The following is an 18496-nucleotide window of genomic DNA, read 5'->3' as shown; positions in this document are numbered from 1 at the left end:
TATAAATGTATGTGTTGCATATATGTTAATAAAGTGTTTCTTTTTATTCTATATATATTTGAAAACATGTATTGTACCTCTAGACATCACATGAATAGTGCTGATGAACAGCACAATGGGGCCGATTCATCAAGGCTCGAATGCATCCGTTACCGTGCGAGCCTTCAGGCAGCAGAGGCATAGCGATCCACACCGAGACTCGCTATGAAGGAGCAGCTAAGAATGATTATGGCAGAGAGATTGCCTCTGGAACAGGGGTCCCGCTACGGGAGGTAATTAGCCGACAAGTGGAAAGGCTATACCGGGAGAACACGGTTAAGTTACACCACATACCCCGGCGTCTGTTTGACCATTTTATGCAGCCACGTGGCCCTGTTCAGCCTAGGGATATATTTATGCCAATGGCTCTGTGCCTCCCTGCAGCGTACGAAATGCAGCTACTTGGCCTAGCAGGAACCGGACTTTCCAGCCCGCAATCTTCCAGGAGGTGTATGAGGGATTCAGCTTCCCCAGCCTGCAACTATCTCTTCACACCATACTTGGTTCCCAGATCTGGAGTGGGGTAATTTATTGTTCAATAATATATGTTTCACCAAAGCTGATAAATGGACATAATATATGGACTCGGACACTTCTGGGACACATATTCTACTCTATATTTAAAATTATACTTCAGTTCCATAGTTTTTGTTTGGGTAAAGAATAGTTTAAATCTATCTATTAGGGCCCAAAAAAGTGAAAACCAGCAGACCCCCCTTATGTAAAGTAGTGGGCCTAGTTAGCCTTATTTCCCATCTTTGTTTTGTATATTTTGGTGTAGTCTAATGTATAACCCACCCAATATTTGTTGCTATATTTACAGTCTGCTCTTTTCATGTCCTGCATCATCCCGTCTGACAAATCATATGGAGTTCAGGTCACACTTTGGTAATCTACACCTATGTGCTTTACTATATTGACAAGCTCTCTACTAATTATCAGATTATCTGTGTGATAGTATGCAAATTCATGTAGCAATATTTAAGCTTCATGCAGATTTTGATGTGGAAGTAGCAGAATCTAAAATGAGATCTAAGGTGATGTAATGTAGGCTGTATCTTGTACTTTTAACACCAATAGACATATCCTATTTGTTGATAACTAACTTGTTATATAAATTTCATCAAAATGTTTACTTATATAATCTAAAACTAGTTCTTAGGCTAAAAGGATTCCCCTTTGATAACTAGTGGTGCAAATGAGAGCCCAAGAGTGGCTCTGGTTATTCAACAGGAATCCCTATATAAGATATATGTAACTCTGAGGCTTCTAATATGGTTGTATATCTTTCTATGCAGGTATTTCATATATATGTATCTCCTAGACTGTATTTATTTGTATTTTTCATTGTACTGTGGATGCTATTCCGACTTAGCATGTTTATTTTTGCCTGTTACTTGCAAAATGAAACCTCAATAAAAAAAACCAACTAAAAAAAACAAAAAAACCCCAGTGAAACAATGTTTCAGATTTCTAATTAGTTCAATCAACAGCATTTCCTGTAAAAAGCAAACAAACAAAAAACTAGCCAGCAGCCTTTTGAAACTCTATACGGCAAAATATTTTACTAGATTTCAACGATAATTTTCTTTGCCCAAATAAAAGATGGCTACCTAAAAACTTGGTGTGATGACGAACATATGCTGCGGCATTCTTCTCGTTTAGTTTATTGCGAAAGCGTTGTTATAGTGATAAGTGACGCTTATTGCAGTTTACAGCTAGTGGTTGCTCTGGGGACGCGCATGCTCAGTGAGGACAAGCTGGTAAAAGAAGATGAAGGTAATGTACCAAGGGATTTGTTTTACCTATTGAGTGAAATTAAATGGGGGTTATCTGATGTTTCGGGTTCTAATGGAAACTTTATCTTTAGAATTGCCCGAACCCTTTATTTGCCAGATTGGACTGTAACGCAAGTACGGCGTTTAGCCCATTGGCTGGGAAAGTGGGCATGGAAGAGCAAAAAAATATATGCATTTTACGCTACTACGTTGTTTCAAGAACAATAAATTTTGACTAAGGAGAAATATTAACGTCCACCAACACCATAAAAAAAAGTTTTACAAAAGTATATTACAAAAATATCAGACAGAATAAATAATGATTGTAAATACATTTTTAGAGGATTTACGTGTATGTAGGAGAACTGGCCATTGGAAGATGCTGACCCACTCCCGACTGGTTTTGTATTCACACATATACTCTGATTTAGCACTGCATAGTGTGCTGTTATGTCACTTGTGCCCTAGGCTATTAATTGCCAGTTATAAATATTCTAAATACACATATATAAAATGTCACCTCTATGTCTGATTCCATAATGAACAAATAAACTTTGATTCCATAATGAACATAATTAGTGATCAAGACCACTTTATAAACTTTTTATATATTTTTTTACTTCCTCGAAAGAGATGGGAGAAACCTGGAGCAGATGCTGCATTTATATCCTAACCTAAGATTGTAGCAATGTTACAACGAAGTCTCAGATTTCACCCCTTGACTTCCAGAGGAAATAAGTTGCATTGCCTGTCAGACAGTGGGTTAATTGCTTGTAAATTCGTATGTTGTTTATCAATACATTGCACTGTTTCAATCCTCTGGCAAAAGTTTAAAGGGACATTAAAGTTAAAATAAAACTTATATATATTTTTAAATATTTAGATAGTTCAATTTAAAAAAAAAAAAATACATTCCAATTTGCTTCTATTATAAGATTTACTTTCATCTCTTGGTATGCTTTGTTAAAAAGCATTTAGACCATGAACCTGTCTTCAGCGCTGTATATTAGCAGTGTTGCGTCAAGGTTTGTAACAATGTTATACACTTTTAAAAACTAGATGGCAGCAGTATTTGCAACAATGTATAGCATTGTTACAAACATTATTGCAAAACTGCTGCCAGTCATGTGCATGGTCTTCAGACTACCTAGGTATATTTTTTTTACAAAGGACACCAATAGAACACATCATATGATAATAGAAGCAAATAGCTTGTTTTTATTTTTTTCCAGATTGCTTGCTTTTCTGAATCAGGAATGTTTTATGTCCCTTTAAGGCTATGATAAACTATAGTTGCCTGAGGCAATGGAAACCAAAATGTTTCATGTTTTTGCTACATTATTTTATAGCTATCTCTTCTGGACTAACTCAAAGTTTTTTTGTTATTAAGATATTTCTTTAATGTAATTGGCAAGAGTCCATGAGCTAGTGACATATGGGATATACAATCATACCAGGATTGGCAAAGTTTCCCAAACCTCAAAATACCTATAAATACACCCCTCACCACACCCACAATTCAGTTTTTACAAACTTTGCCTCCCTATGGAGGTGGTGAAGGTTTGTCTGCAAGTTCCTTGAAGGGACAAATCTCTGCTCTTTCTGTTTTATTTCACAGAAAGATTGCTAAGCTTCCTGATATTCATTGTTTTGTGCAGGCTTTGGTCCGTATCAAGCCTGTCATTAAGTCTATCTCTCCTCCTTGGAGTCTTAATTTGGTTTTGAAGGCTTTACAGGCTCCTCCTTTTGAGCCTATGCATTCTTTGGATATTAAATTACTTTCTTAGAAAGTGTTGTTCCTTTTGGCTATCTCTTCTGCTAGAAGAGTTTCCGAATTATCTGCTCTTTCTTGTGAGTCTCCTTTTCTGATTTTCCATCAGGATAAGGCAGTTAAGAGGACTTCATTTAAATTTTTACCTAAAGTTGTGAATTCTAACAACATTAATAGGGAAATTGTTGTTCCCTCTTTGTGTCCTAATCCTAAGAATTCTTTGGAGAGATCCTTACATTCTCTGGATGTTGTAAGAGCTTTGGAATATTATGTTGAAGCTACTAAATATTTCAGGAAGACTTCTAGTCTATTTGTTGTCTTTTCTGGTCCTAGGAAAGGTCAGAAAGCTTCTGCCATTTCCTTGGCATCCTGGTTAAAGCTTTTGATTCATCAGGCTTATTTGCAGTCGAGTCAGGCCCCGCCTCAGAGAATCAAAGCTCATTCTACTAGGTCAGTTTCCACTTCGTAGGCTTTTAAGAATGAAGCTTCAGTTGATCAGATTTGCAAAGCAGCAACTTGGTCTTCTTTGCATACATTTACTAAATTCTACCGTTTTGATGTGTTTGCCTCTTCGGAAGCAGTTTTCGTAGAAAAGTTCTTCAGGCAGCTGTTTCAGTTTGATTCCTCTGCTTATGTTTTAATTATTTTCTTTTCAATTATGAGAAAAACTTATTTTTTTGTATGTGGATTTAATTTTTTCAGGGGAAAATGGCTGTTTTTATCCCTCCCTCTCTAGTGACTCTTCTGTGGAGTACCACATCTTGGGTATTACTATCCCATACGTCACTAGCTCATTTCACTCTTGCCAATTACATGAAAGAAAACATAATTTATGTAAGAACTTACTTGATAAATTCATTTGGCAAGAGTCCATGAGACCCACCCTTTTTATGGTGGTTATGTTTTTTTGTATAAACAATTATATTTCCAGTTTCCTTTTTTTTATGCTTTTTACTCCTTTTTCTATCACCCCACTACTTGGCTATTCGTTAAACTGAATTGTGAGTGTGGTGAGGGGTGTATTTATAGGCATTTTGAGGTTTGGGAAACTTTGCCCCTCCAGGTAGGATTGTATATCCCATACATCACTAGCTCATGGATTCTTGCCAATATGAAATAAATGAATTTATCAGGTAAGTTCTTACATAAATTAAGTTGTTTTATATGACACTTAATTTCCCTTTACTTCCGTAAATTTAATTTATAATTGATGCTTTGTGTTATATAATTGTTCCTACAAATAACGGCACTCTTTGGTCTTTATCAAGTAAACTTCAATGTCTAATAGTAAAGTTTCGGGGTTTCCCCCTTTGTCAAACCACAACAATTTTTTTTTGTGGTTTTACAAAGGTGGAAACCCCCAAAAGTTACTATTAAACATTAAAGTTTACTTGATAATGACCGGAGAGTACTGTTACAACGGTTCATTTTACACCGTTTCAGAATAACAACCTTTTTTTCCAGTCATGTGACTGCTATTAAAAAGCATTGAGAAGCAGTGCATTTATTAAAATAGCCAGTAGGTGGAGCTGTCCGCTTGTGTTGCAGCAAAGGTAAGCAAGCTGAAATTGATCAGTTTAACCAGACCTGAGCTATCGAGCAGATTTCAAAGGAACAAGATCTTCCTGTCTATAAATCAGTCCAGATTGGAATGCATAGAAAGAACTGTTTGCAGAAAAATGCAAGTGAAGTCTGTGTTGTGTGATTATTTTATTAGGTTTATAATGCTCTTTAGCAAATATTTTTGTTAATTTAACTTTGTTTAATTATATATTCTGTGTTGTGTGATTATTTTATTAGGTTTATAATGCTGTTTAGCATTTAACGTCTTCATTTCAAGCTTTAAAAATAATGTATTAGGTGTTACTTATGACAATTTTGAGAGGGGCCTGGAACCTATCTCCCTCACTTCCCATTGACTTACATTATAAACTGGGTTTCAATTTACAACGGTTTCGATTTACAACCATTCCTTCTGGAACCTAACCCCGGCGTAAACTGAGGGCTACCTGTGTGTATATGTGTATATGTGTGTATGTATGTGTGTATATATATATATATATATATATATATATATATAGATATACACCAAGGTTTCAAAATAAATGCGCACATAAAGTCCCTTTGATAACGTTCAAAAAGCCAGTTCAGTAATGTGGTAAATATGCACAGTACCTTTTATCTGCTGGAAGATCATTTCCCGGAGTGTAGGAGATGTGTGACGGATAGGAGACCTGCAGCTTGCAGCGCCCTGAGCATGTCCGTTAAGCTCCAAAATGAGATAGATATCCAAGGTGGGTGGGCGCAAATAGCGCAAAAAAGTACTCCTTAGCAGTTAGTATAAAAACTAGAAGTTTATTGTTGACAGGGTAAAAACATGACAGCAATTGCAGCTGTAAGTAGCACTAAAATCACAAAAACACAATGCCAGCGTTCAGACCTCACTTTTTTGCGCTATTTGCGCCCACCCACCTTGGATATCTATATATATATATATATATATATATATATATATATATATATATATATATATATATATATATATTTTCAGACTCTTTCTGTATATCTAGTTGTAAACACTTATTTGCTACTGTTTATTTGAACTTAACCTATAGAGAAGTATATATATTTTATTTGTTTTAAATAGAAAATCTAAAAGTAATTTCACCTGTATTCAAATAGTCACTATGACAGCTTTGGATGTATTTGCAAGGTATGATATGTGGGAAGAAGGGTAGAACAGTTGAGACATTTGATTGTTGGTTTGTAAATAAAAGGGGAAACCCCTGAGTTATGCAGAAATAAAGAAAAAACTATAAACATATCAACCCCGCTGCTTTCCCTTATCAGTATGTTTTTGTTTTGCAGCGTGTATTTTCTCTAAGTGAAAAAGGCTTACTTGGGTCCCCCATCCAGTATGCTTGGCAGAAGACATTAGGAAATTATATTGCAGTTACTGGGTAAGCAAACACAGGTACAACTGATATGCAAGTATACATGCTACAGCATAATCTCTCTATCGGTTCACACCTCCTTTTGAATTAATTGTTTTTTCTTCATGTGCATACAAAAAGGGACAGAAAAGTAAAAGAATATATGTTACAGCATTCATTTTTATCAATGCACTGTTACTTGTATATAACTATGTGGTCTCTAGAAATTGTTATTTAAATAATTGACTAATACAAATCATACAAGATTACGTCCTTTAAAAGGATAGGAAAGTCAAAATTTAACTTGCATAATTCAGATAGAGAATGTCATTTTAAGGCACTTTTAATTAAAATTGACTCTTTCCCGTTGGTATCCTTTGTTGAAAGAATATTTACATATCAGCAACAGCAGGGCACTACTGGGAGCTAGCTGGTGAATGGTGGCTACACACATTTGTCTTTTGTTATTGTTTCCGCTAGCTTCCAGTAGTGCACTGCTGCTCCTGGGCTGACTTTAACTGTGTATTTAATTTCTTTGCAAGGGTTAAACACATAGTTATATTTAGTTATATATAGCGCAATAATAAAATGCTCTAACACATTAGTCCTATTCAAGGCTCGATAATATATTCTATGACTTATGGACGTTAGACGAGGTTCAGGTAGTGAAGGGACTGTATATTGTGATCATGAGGCACAAATGCTAATAAGTTGTATATCTTGTTATCTTGTATTAAGACTAGCGGGAGGCAGATGTTCCCCTGAAGGAAATTGTACAGGTGTTTGAATCCTGCCATCAATTTCTCTTTAATCTTGGCTTCTCGTCTTTGGCTGAGCAAGCTATTGTGTTTATATTTTCAGTGGTATAACACTTCCTAAAATGACCTAAGATTCCCGTGATTGATGTTCATTCACTATTAAATCCTATAACACTGTAGGAAGCAGAAGTGGCCATTTACTAGATTCAAACTCTTAAAGCTTTGGCACCAGATGGTTTTTACCATTCTTTAAGAAGTTTTTCTCCTTGATTGCCCTACTATTGTTAATGCTATTAATGATTTGTTTTCAAGGAGAGTTTTTGGAGGTTTCTATCCTCACGAGTCACTATTCTTAGAGCTGACAAAGTTAACTTGTTTTGTGAGCGTTGCAGCTCAATATCAATTATCATTGTAGACCTTATGTTCCACATTAAAAGTCTGACAGAGAGTGCTCATATAACACACATTGCCTTCTTAATATATTTGATGGAATCAGCGTCCTCATTGGTCTCCCACTTCTTATTCTTTTGTTGCATGCTGAAAAGATGTTTGGTAAAGTGAGATGGGACTATATAATGGAGGTCTTGAAGATTTTTAGTTTCCCCTCTCAATTCCTCTTTTTTTTTTGGCTAGGGTTTGCAGTATTGGTCTTTGTTTCTCTCTGTTTTCTGTCGGTAATCGCATTTCCCGTTCAAGTGGTCAACCCTGGCAGAATGTATTTGGGTGTTTTGTTGTTGTTTCACAAATTGTGTTGGACATCATTTTGACCCTGTACTGCAAGTTGAAAGTCACTCCATCAAAATAACACTTTGTAGAGGTTACCTGGCTAGGCAGAGAAGAGGCCATGAAGATGAGTGTCCTATTAAAGCTAACTTACCTCTTCTGCTGCCTCCTATAAATGTTTCTTTCCTTGATTTGGAGAGATTTTAACTTTTTATCTAGCTGTACTGGACATGAAAAAGACACAAAAAATATTGTGCGATTTATCTCCATGCCAGCAAGAAAATCTTCGCTTTTATTAATGTTTTGGCATTTAACAGTGTGGGAGGACCTATGAGAATCTATTTGAGGCCCTGGGAGATAGAGTTGGAAGTCAAGTTCAGTTCCCAGGAGTGCAAGCCAGGGATCTCTGTTACTAGGCCATCTGTTCATTGTAAGATGCTATTTAAAGGGACATAAAACCATTTTTTTTATTTCATGGTTCAGAAAGAGCATGCAATTTTCAACAACTTTCCAGTTTACTTTTATTGTCTAATTTGATTCATTCTCTTGACAACCTCTGTTGAAAAGCATATCTAAATATGCTATTAACTGCTGATTGTTAGCTTCACATAGATTCCTTGTGTTATTGGCTCACCCATGTGCATTGCTATTTCTTCAACAAAGGATACATAAAGAATGAAGCAAATTAGATAATAGAAGTAATTTGTAATGTTGTTTAAAATTGTATTATCTCTCTGAAAATCATGAAAGAAACATTTTGGGTTTCATGTCCCTTTAAGGTTCTATCCTGATCAACTATTAAGCAACTATCATTTGAGCAACATGTCTGCTGGGGTTGTTCAAATTTAGTACTATTTAACAGATATATTTTTAAGAAAACGTCACATTCCCCAGGGAACAGGATTGCTTTTCTTAGTGATAAACAAGCACCAAAGGTAAATGGACAGCTGCTTGATACCCAGTTAAGTTAATACTCAAGACTTTAATTCTATGTTACTAGCCGCAAATTGTGCCAGTTTCAGTGTGTGTGTTTGTGTGTGTGTTTTACAGGCAGATAAAGGATAACAAACTGGTGTGCTTTACTGGTACTGAAAACTGGCAGCAAAATGGGTAGTTACTGACAGGCAAAGGGTTGTTTACAGTTCCTGGGGGAAAAACACACACATGCAAGCGCACACACACACACACATCATGAAAAATATGGCTACCATTGTTTGGACTGGCTCCTAGATTTGAAACTGATTTTGTCAAGTGTGATTTAAAGTAATGATACATTTAAGTAGACATTAATTAAAATTCTTCATCTGTTCATTATTTTATATGTAATCTAGAATATTGTCAAATTCCTTTTATTTGTTCCATTGTTTTTACGTTCTTAACCCCTCTCAGCATGCCCTCTTCATTCTCTTTTCATTCTTTGGTTTTTACCTCACATTCAATCTTTATTGATATATAATATTGTATGTATGTGTATGATTGTTAAAGAGACTGATATAAACTAGCTCTAAATAGGGGGCTCTATAATAAGTGTATTAGGACAATGATAAATGAGTGTGTAAGCTCTACACATCAACACAAAATCAACATAAAAACATCTACACACAAACATATATGTGAAAAATTAATTATATATGTATGTATAAACATACACACACACACACACATATATATACATATATATATATATATATATATATATATATATATATATATATATATATATATATATATATATATATACACAAGTATACACGCACACTATACACACACACAAAAAAACAGTTATATGTGAGTGCCAGTAGTAGTATTGTTAACACCCAAAATTCTAGGTACAATAGATACATTGAGATACATATAATATTCCAATGCTATATATGAACAAACCCATTTTACAAGCAACAAAGTCCAATAAGATCTGTGTAGTTCAACCAAGGATAGGTGAAGACAATTGTTGTTTTGATCTGATGGCGATGATACAGTAATGCTGCACTCTCCTCACATGTGGATGTCAAAGAATCTGGAAGATGAAAGAAACAAGAGAGGCGCCTGCCTGTACCAGTAGATAACCAAATGATAATTTTCAAAGAGCCCTAATCAGAGTACTCACATTTGCAAAGAGCAGTCAGACAGTGCTATTGGAAACAGGCTGGATGTTTGACAGCAACCCAGCTCACTGATTGCTGAAACAAAATGACATCAAATCTGGAGAAGATAAGACAAAACAGGGCGCCTGTGTGTACCAGTAATAAGCCAAAAAGATATCGGTGTAGATTCTCATTCAGTATACTCACATTTGCGAAGAGCACTCAGACAGTGCTATTAGGCACAAGCTGGATATTTGGCAGCAAACCAGCTTACTGATATGATGGTAACACAGGCACTGGAACACAGGGACACAGGTACTCCAAAATATATAGAAGAGTCTCAAAGGATAGAGACTATAAACTAAAACTGCAGAATAGACTGCAACAAATGCAGCCTATAACTCCCTAAGGAGTAACAGGTAGGTAGGAAAGGCACGGTTCCAATGTATAATGAACACAATTTAAAATTGATTTATTGTAAATCAAAAATACAAAAAATACAGATAAAAATATAAAACTGATGCCTGATGAAACAGTGGGGTAAAGCACTGAGAAATGTGTTGCATATTTGCGGTCATTTGGAAGTACTTTAAGTTCCCTGTATTGTGTAGACCTATCATAGGTGCTACTCTTCAATTGGCAGTGTTTCTTCCTTTGGACCGGAAGTCGTGACATTATTGGAGACGAGCCCCTTCGAGTTCCTGCAGTCTCGACGGAGTGTTTTAATCAGCCGAGCGGCTCTGAAGCCTCGGCTTGTGTGTTATAGCACTGGATGTGCACCTCCCTTTTTGAGCACCTTCTTAATCCATTTGCTACTATATTGTTTATCAGATACTGCACCATAAGACGCCTCTTCCCCTTTTATCTTTCAGGACATTGTTTTTATTTCAGTAAACATTTTCTTGCAAAAACAATACATTTTTATTTAACCTATACAAATAGTAGTTTTTAACATTCTTGTGAGCCAAGACTGTACTAAGTTTACTTATATACAAAGACTTTAATGGTAATTTTCTGTTGAAATCCTTTTTTAATGATGATGATGATGATTAATGTGATTCACCCCTCTATTGCTAAACTACTAAATACATTTATCAACTGTGCAGGATTTCATTTTTCACCTCTTAATGACCAACATACCCTGAACGTCATGCAGTCATTAAGGAGTTTACTAGCTCAGCTGTGCCGACAGCTGTGAAGCTGCGCTAGTACTGCATGCCTTCCGGAGGCATGTAGATATAGCGGTATTGCCGACATCAGCAAGACCTGCTCTATTCCCCAAGGCCAAATAAGGGGGCATGTGAATAACCAGCTGGCTTAAGGCTGCGTTGGCGGTCGCTAAGGCTTTAATTTGCTCTGCAGACTTTGAAACATTGCTTTGTCCATCCCGTATATTTTAATATGAACATTTACATCTATGTTATGCAGTGATATTACTTGTCTTTAATAAAGCTGTAATGCCGATTCTTTCCTTATCCACAGAGGATACCAACACACACATCCTTATCTTTATTTAATTAAATTACAATCTTTATTGCAAGTCCCATTCCTCTCCCAGTGGCTGTATAATCCTTTCTCTAGTAATTTCATGAAAATAAGGGGAATGTGGATCTTAACTTATCTTTTTATTTCTCTAGTGCGGATCATACAGTTAAGATCTACGACCGACATGGGCAAAAGAAAAATGAAATTAATTTACCGGGGTAAATTTTTTAATATATATTTATATATATTTCTAGTAGTGTTATTCATATTATTACTGTTTTTATCTTTGGGATTATCTGTACTGTTAGATAAAACCTATCTATTTTTAACCTAATGTTCTAACATTTTAGTGCGTGTTTTGCTATGGACTGGGATAAAGATGGGAACACTTTGGCTATCATTGCTGACAAATCTAGTTCAATTTATCTGTGGGATCCCAATACAACAAAAACCAACCAGTTGGACAGTGGCATGAGGTAAGGTTTGACTTTACTGTTCTCAGATATACATTGTGTATCTAGATAAAAAGAGAGAAGCACTCAACCAGGGAATGAACCAGTCAAAAAGATTCTATTGTAATGTTTTAGTTTTATTCTTTGGTAGTAACAACAAAAATCTAATTAGAGTTAATAAATTGTACAAATGTTATAGAATCTAAACAGATACTGGACTTCAAGAAGAAACGTATCTTGTTCACACTATAAAAGAGATCTGGGATATCATAGGAACCAAAGCTGTAAATTCTATCGCTCTTCTTATGTACTGAAACTGTGGAAAAAAAACTGCTGATCATGTATTTTCTATAAGATATGAACTTACAGAGTTATTCTTAACCACGCCAAAAACATAGGGGAATGAAAATGTGTTGCATATAACAAGAGACCCCACAGAACAACTCAAATTCTATATAAAAGACTTATGTCAACCATGAACTGAACCCGTCTTTTCCTAGAACGGTGAGCCTCTCTCATATAATCAGTGTGCTCCCCTCCTTGCCTCCCTTCTTTCTTTATTACTTATTTAGTTCCTACTCTCTTATTGATTATCCCATGTTCTGCACTCTCATTAAGGTCTTTGCAACATCAATGGATACATTTAAAGTCCACCTACATAATGTTACTAGTTCTTTTTGTTAACTTCCAGGCAAGTAGTTATTATTATAGTACTGTAATCCACTTGCTCTATGTCTCCTATTATTGTCTGGACATTATGTTGGTTCTTGTTATCATATATGTTAAAATTAATAAAAATCAATAAAAAAAAAAAAGAGTAATGTACAAAAATAACAGGTCCAAGTAGGAGTCTTCAAATTAAAGTTCAAACACTGAGGTAACACATCTCCTTTGGCCTACAGACACTCCAAAGGTTGATACACTAGAAAATAAACACAGAAAAGAGGCGCCACATATTGTATCTTAGATAACTAAGTTAAGCTCAGCACCTGTGTATTAAAGGTGTGCACACTGAAAGAGTAACTGCCAAGGACTCCAACTATAACAGAACATCCAAAAATCAGTAGCACCACTGTCTGCTTGACATTTTTACTAGAACAAGAGCAGAAAAACTAATGTTTCAGGTGAATGGATGTACATGACTAAGTGTCTTTGACCCGAAACATTGTTCTTTTTGCTGCTCTTGTTCAAGCAGACGGTGAGGCTACTGACTTTTGGATTTTCTCACATACTGTATCCTAAAGGGACAGTCTACTCCAAAATTATTGTTTTAAAAAGATAGATTATCCCTTTATTACCCACTTTCCTGTTTTGCATAACAAGCACTGTTATATTAATACATTTTTTTACCTGTGTGATTACCTTGTATATAAGCCTCTGCAGTCTGCCCCCTTATTTCAGTTGTTTTGACAGACTTGCATTTTAGCCAATAAGTTGTGATTCATAAATAACTCCACAAGAGTGAGCACAATGTTTATCTACAGGGCACATATGAACTAACACTGTCTGAGATAAGAGGCGGCATTCAAGGGCTTAAAAATTAGCATATGAGCTTCCCTAGGTTTAGCTTTCAACAAAGAATACCAAGAGAAAGCAAAGTTGATGATAAAAATAAATTGGAAAGTTGATTAAAATTGCATGCCCTATCTAAATCATGAAAGTTTAATTTTGACTAGACTGTCCCTTTTAGTGGGACATAACCAGGACACCTTATTTCAATATAATAATTAAAGACATGTAGAAAAACTAGACATTGTGTTTATGAACAAGCTGATGACTCTGAGTTCTCCATAACAATTTTGGAATGTTAATATTATAAAATAATCATCAAATACAAAATAAAATCACAATGCAAAAGCACTTAGTCTGCATTTCAAATGAGCGGTAGATGTTTTTCCGACAAATTTCAGTTCAATTTTCTTTCCCTTTTGCATCATGTGGCAGCCATCATCTAATCTCAAAATGCATATACATATATACTGTTAATTCTTGAACATGCTCAGTATAAGCTGGTGCCCCAGAAAGTTTACATATAAAAGTGCACATTTTCATAATAGTAGTGAATTTGAAAATTATTTAAAATTTTATGTTCTACTTGAATCATGGAAATTTAATTTTGACTTGTGTTCCTTTAAAAGGACACTGAAGTCAAAATTAAAGTTTCATTATTCAGATAGAGCATGCAATTTTAAACAACTTTTCAATTTACTTCCATTAACAAAATGTGCAGTCTTTTTATATTTAAACTTTTTGAATCACCATTTCCTACTGAGCATGTGCAGGAATTCACAGAATCAACGTGTATGCATTTGTGATTGGCTGATGGCTGTTACATGGTACGTGTATGCATTTGTGATTGGCTGATAGCTGTCGCATGGTACAGGGGGAGTGGAAATAGACATAACTTTTAAAATTGTCAGAAAAAAAATCTACTACTCATTTGAAGTTCAGACTAAGTGCTATTGCATTGTCTTGTTATCTTGCATTTGTTGATTATGCAAATTTACTGTGTTGACTGGTCCTTTAAATTAAATGTATTATGTTTTTTTTTTATTAGTGCCATGTATTATATCCCATCCCATCCCATCCTATCAATTAAATAAGTGAATCAAAATTATTTTGTGCTATTTATTACATAAATGATAACTTAAAATAAGGTTATAAAAAGCTTGTTGTCATTATAGTTTTATGTTGCTGCAAAAGTCATGTAGAAATATTAGTAGGATCTGATAGTAGATAGAAGTGTTTGGCTCCTACAATTTGCCAGTTTTTTTTGTCTCCTCTAAATCCCATCTTTTAATTACATTTTAGTGTTTTTTATGAAAAGAAACAATATAAGCAGCGCTGAAAACAAATATCTCTAGCCAAACTAAAACGTCTGCCCCTCAAAACAGACAGTGGATAGATATGTATGTTTGGGATATGTAGCTGGCGCTCCAAAAAATAGAGCAAGATATAATATGGGGATAAACTAAGTGAATATAGATTGAGCAAAGATATATTAATACATTGTGTTAAAACACATATGAAAATACAAAAATAAGGTATAAATATAATATTTTAATAAAAACAATTTTTTTAAAACCAAAGTACATACGTATATATATTACCTATTAAAAAAATATTGGCCCATACAGAAAAAATAGATAAATAGGAAGCTCTACAAATATTCAGGGACGTCTCCCTGTGTAAACACCTTAATGCTAAGCTGACAAAAAACACACCTTGTTTCGGGAGGCAGATGCACAGTGGAGCTGTGCAGAGTTCAGTATACTTCTGTGGATAAAAAGAATGTCACGTGATCGGAATACTAGAAAGTCTGATAGGAATCTTTACTCACGTGATGAAGATTTTAATACAATTGCCGTTACAATGTTTCCAAATGTTGACAGTGCACTGGTGAAGTAGCGATCTAGATTGCCATGGAGACGGCAGTCTTTAGCCGTAGCTAACTTGAGTGATACTGGTAAAAAAATATTTTGATGATAATAGGGTTGGACCTTTCTCCGTAATGGTGATACACAAATCGCAAGATATGAGCTTGACTCCTCTTTATCCTCAGACAATCCTTTGAGCCTCTCAACTTGCAGATTCTGTACTGGCCCTGTATTTGGGGCCACTGGTACACTTGAGCTGCTAGCCAAAATGATCCCTCTTGGCAATAGGTGAATCCTTCCAAAACTCCACCGTGCCTTTAGACACTCCCAGGATATTAGCAATTATACACCGGTTTTATGGATCATTCAAATTTTGCTTGCTCGGTGTCCAGAAATAGCGTTGTGCTTAACAAAGCTCCTTAAAAACAGTCAGTTGATTCTACGCGTTTTACCCTCACAAGGGCTTTATCAAGTCTTTTTTAACCAAGTGCAAATATGATATTATGATGACTAACTTTGTGTTTTTGTGGCATTTTAAAATTTTCAAGAAATATATTAAAACCACAAACATATTTTTTTTACTCAAAGGGAAGTCCACCCTAATCATCTAACATTAATTTCTGCACAGATATAAAGCACAATAAGATTAAATAAATACAAGCGTGTGATGTTAGCGTATTTAACAAGTAAAACCCTCTCCAGCAATATAATTGTATGCATATACCAATTAATAAACTATTTCTCTTACAGGGAACAGCTGTCTTTCTTGTTGTGGTCAAAAGCTGCCACATTTCTAGCAGTTGGCACATCTAAAGGAGGAATGCTGATTTATAATCTCCAGACCTCTCGTAAGATCCCTGTGCTTGGTAAGCAGACTGTTTTATTTGGGAATTGTCAGAAGTGTTCTGTTGGTTAACTGATCATCATTGTCGTACTAAATCTCTGTGTTTTCAGCTACAGCTACCTTTAGAATTAGAAGCAACCAAGTCAATATCTGTTTATATACAAAGAGATGTTAAGAAAGCTGTAGATTTTACATTAGAATAGTTTAAATGGACTCAGTGCCATTTTAAGGGCCTAGACAGGAGTTGATTGGTGTGTAGGCACTGTGCACTTGTATGACTGTTAATCAAGTTCTTGCACAAGAGCGTACCCATCAATCAGTAGCTAAGTATGCTCTGTGATTGGCATCTGGAGCGTGTAAGATATGCTGATCTCCTTTAAGACTGAGCAATAGATACATTTATAAATAAATGTTAAAAGGATGAGAAAACAGTGCTACTATAGTAAAAATAAATATATGTTAAATCAAACGTAAACATAAAAAGAAACAGATTGTGTTATCCCTTCCTGCCGGTACTTATTTGTTACATACGCTAGGCACGCCCTCCAGTCTGCGATCCCAGTTAGGAAGCCGTAGTTTCTTCAATACAGCAGAACGGGTAGGACGTTCTGTGCCGGCCTAACGGTGCTAAAGCCCAGCACGGTTAGGACGGCATGGAACGACCTAACGGCGTTAAAGGTACATGAAACACCCAGAGTAAATTATTTTAAACAACGTTTAAAGGTATCCTTTGTTGAAAAGGATACCTAGGTAGGCCCAGGAGCTGCTCATTGGTGGATGAACATGCATGCCTCATGATATTGGCTCACCCAGTGTATTTAAATAGCTCCCAGTAGTGCATTGCTGCTTCTTCAACAAAGGATACCAAGAGAATGAAGCAAATTAGATAATAGAAGTAAACTGGAAAGTTGTTTAAAATTGTAGAAAGGGGGGGCGTGCCTAAGCCGCAGTGGAAACCAGAGGCTCAAATCAACAGCTCCGATGGCATACTACATACTATTTGAGTTATCATTAGATCAACATGCCATCGACTAATAATAATGTGAACCTCTAATAAAGGTGAAAGTCAGGAGTCTGTGGATACGATTATTTCTGAGATCAACCTGATTGAAGAACCTATTTGATCGAGATAGCGATTGCGGCTCTGAGACATTGAACTGACATCCTCCCCCCCTGGGTCTACATACAGCTGGGTAACATCTGTCTCTTTTTACATTATAATGGAGTCCCTTATAAGCATACTCCTGAAGGAGCTTGAAGATAAAGTAGATGAGGGATATCATGATCTACTGACCACGATCAGAAACCCATACATACAAGATGGCGCCCGACACATGGAAAACTGCAGGTCTTACAGCATGGAGCGGACCGAGAGAGTATCCTCCCTAAAGCAGCCCTTTACAGTTGAAGAGAGGAGGACGGATATGGCCTCTGATTATTGTACAGAGTTAGTGGAGGACAGAGGTTCGGAACATCATCTGACTACCGAGATCGCACGCTGCACTGTATATAGGCAGAGTACAAGGCGGGTGGATCCCATCTTTGATAGGAAGCTTCTATTGATCTGCCGATATACGCTATTCTCTAACCAATTTACCCGTCATGTTCAGAAGCCGGACCATATACATGGAGACCGGCTCCGGGGAGCTGCGGCCGACTCCCGCTGGAGCAGTGTTTCATTTGAAAGAATAGCCACTCACCGGTATTGTCAGACGGACTTTGTGAAAGGTATAGGCTAGAGAAACTTTATACTAGTATCGGTGGACTCCATTGTGTCCTACCACGATGGGCTTGCTCTACATATATGAAGACTTCATTTTGTTTGTTCTCCTTTACTGTTAGTTGCTCGGTTATGTTTATTTTTTATAGTTTGATATGCTGCAATATGGTTTATACTCTGTCATGTATATTGTGAAGCTAGGACCAGCTATGTAAGGACTCTATACCATACTATTACACATGTGTCTGTGCTGAGCTAGGTTTTTCTTTAGCTTTTGCAGGAGACTGTCGTTTATCCTCATGTCATAAAATAGCACACAGAATTATATGTCGCAGAATAGTTTACAGTGAACAGAACTATTAAGTATGCTCTTTCTACATATAAGCAAAACTAACCATGATAGAGATCTAGTTTCTTTGTTTATATGATATTAAAATGACAGGATTTCTCTGAAAATACTTATATTATTGTAGCCTGAAATGTATGACTTGATATGTCGCTTGCCCTGCCTCTCCTGCTTCAACTTTTGTGC

At 35.9% G+C, this 18496-nt stretch overlaps 1 protein-coding gene across 1 annotated transcript in view; it reads left to right on the top strand.

Annotated features, from left to right (window-relative positions):
* The first annotated feature begins 1792 nt into the window (after window positions 1-1792).
* The window catches only part of WDR19 (WD repeat domain 19), a 296764-nt gene continuing 280060 nt past the window's right edge, over window positions 1793-18496 (top strand). Inside the window, exons 1-5 of the mRNA XM_053704050.1 lie at window positions 1793-1818; window positions 6457-6548; window positions 11724-11789; window positions 11922-12047; window positions 16151-16266. Coding sequence (XP_053560025.1) covers window positions 1813-1818; window positions 6457-6548; window positions 11724-11789; window positions 11922-12047; window positions 16151-16266 — 406 coding nt within the window. The 5' untranslated portion in view covers window positions 1793-1812. The remainder of the gene's footprint in view (window positions 1819-6456; window positions 6549-11723; window positions 11790-11921; window positions 12048-16150; window positions 16267-18496) is intronic.

Source organism: Bombina bombina, chromosome 2 (genome assembly GCF_027579735.1).
Source record: "Bombina bombina isolate aBomBom1 chromosome 2, aBomBom1.pri, whole genome shotgun sequence".
Classification (NCBI taxonomy): Eukaryota; Metazoa; Chordata; class Amphibia; order Anura; family Bombinatoridae; genus Bombina; species Bombina bombina.
This window is presented reverse-complemented; position numbering and strand designations above follow the sequence as displayed.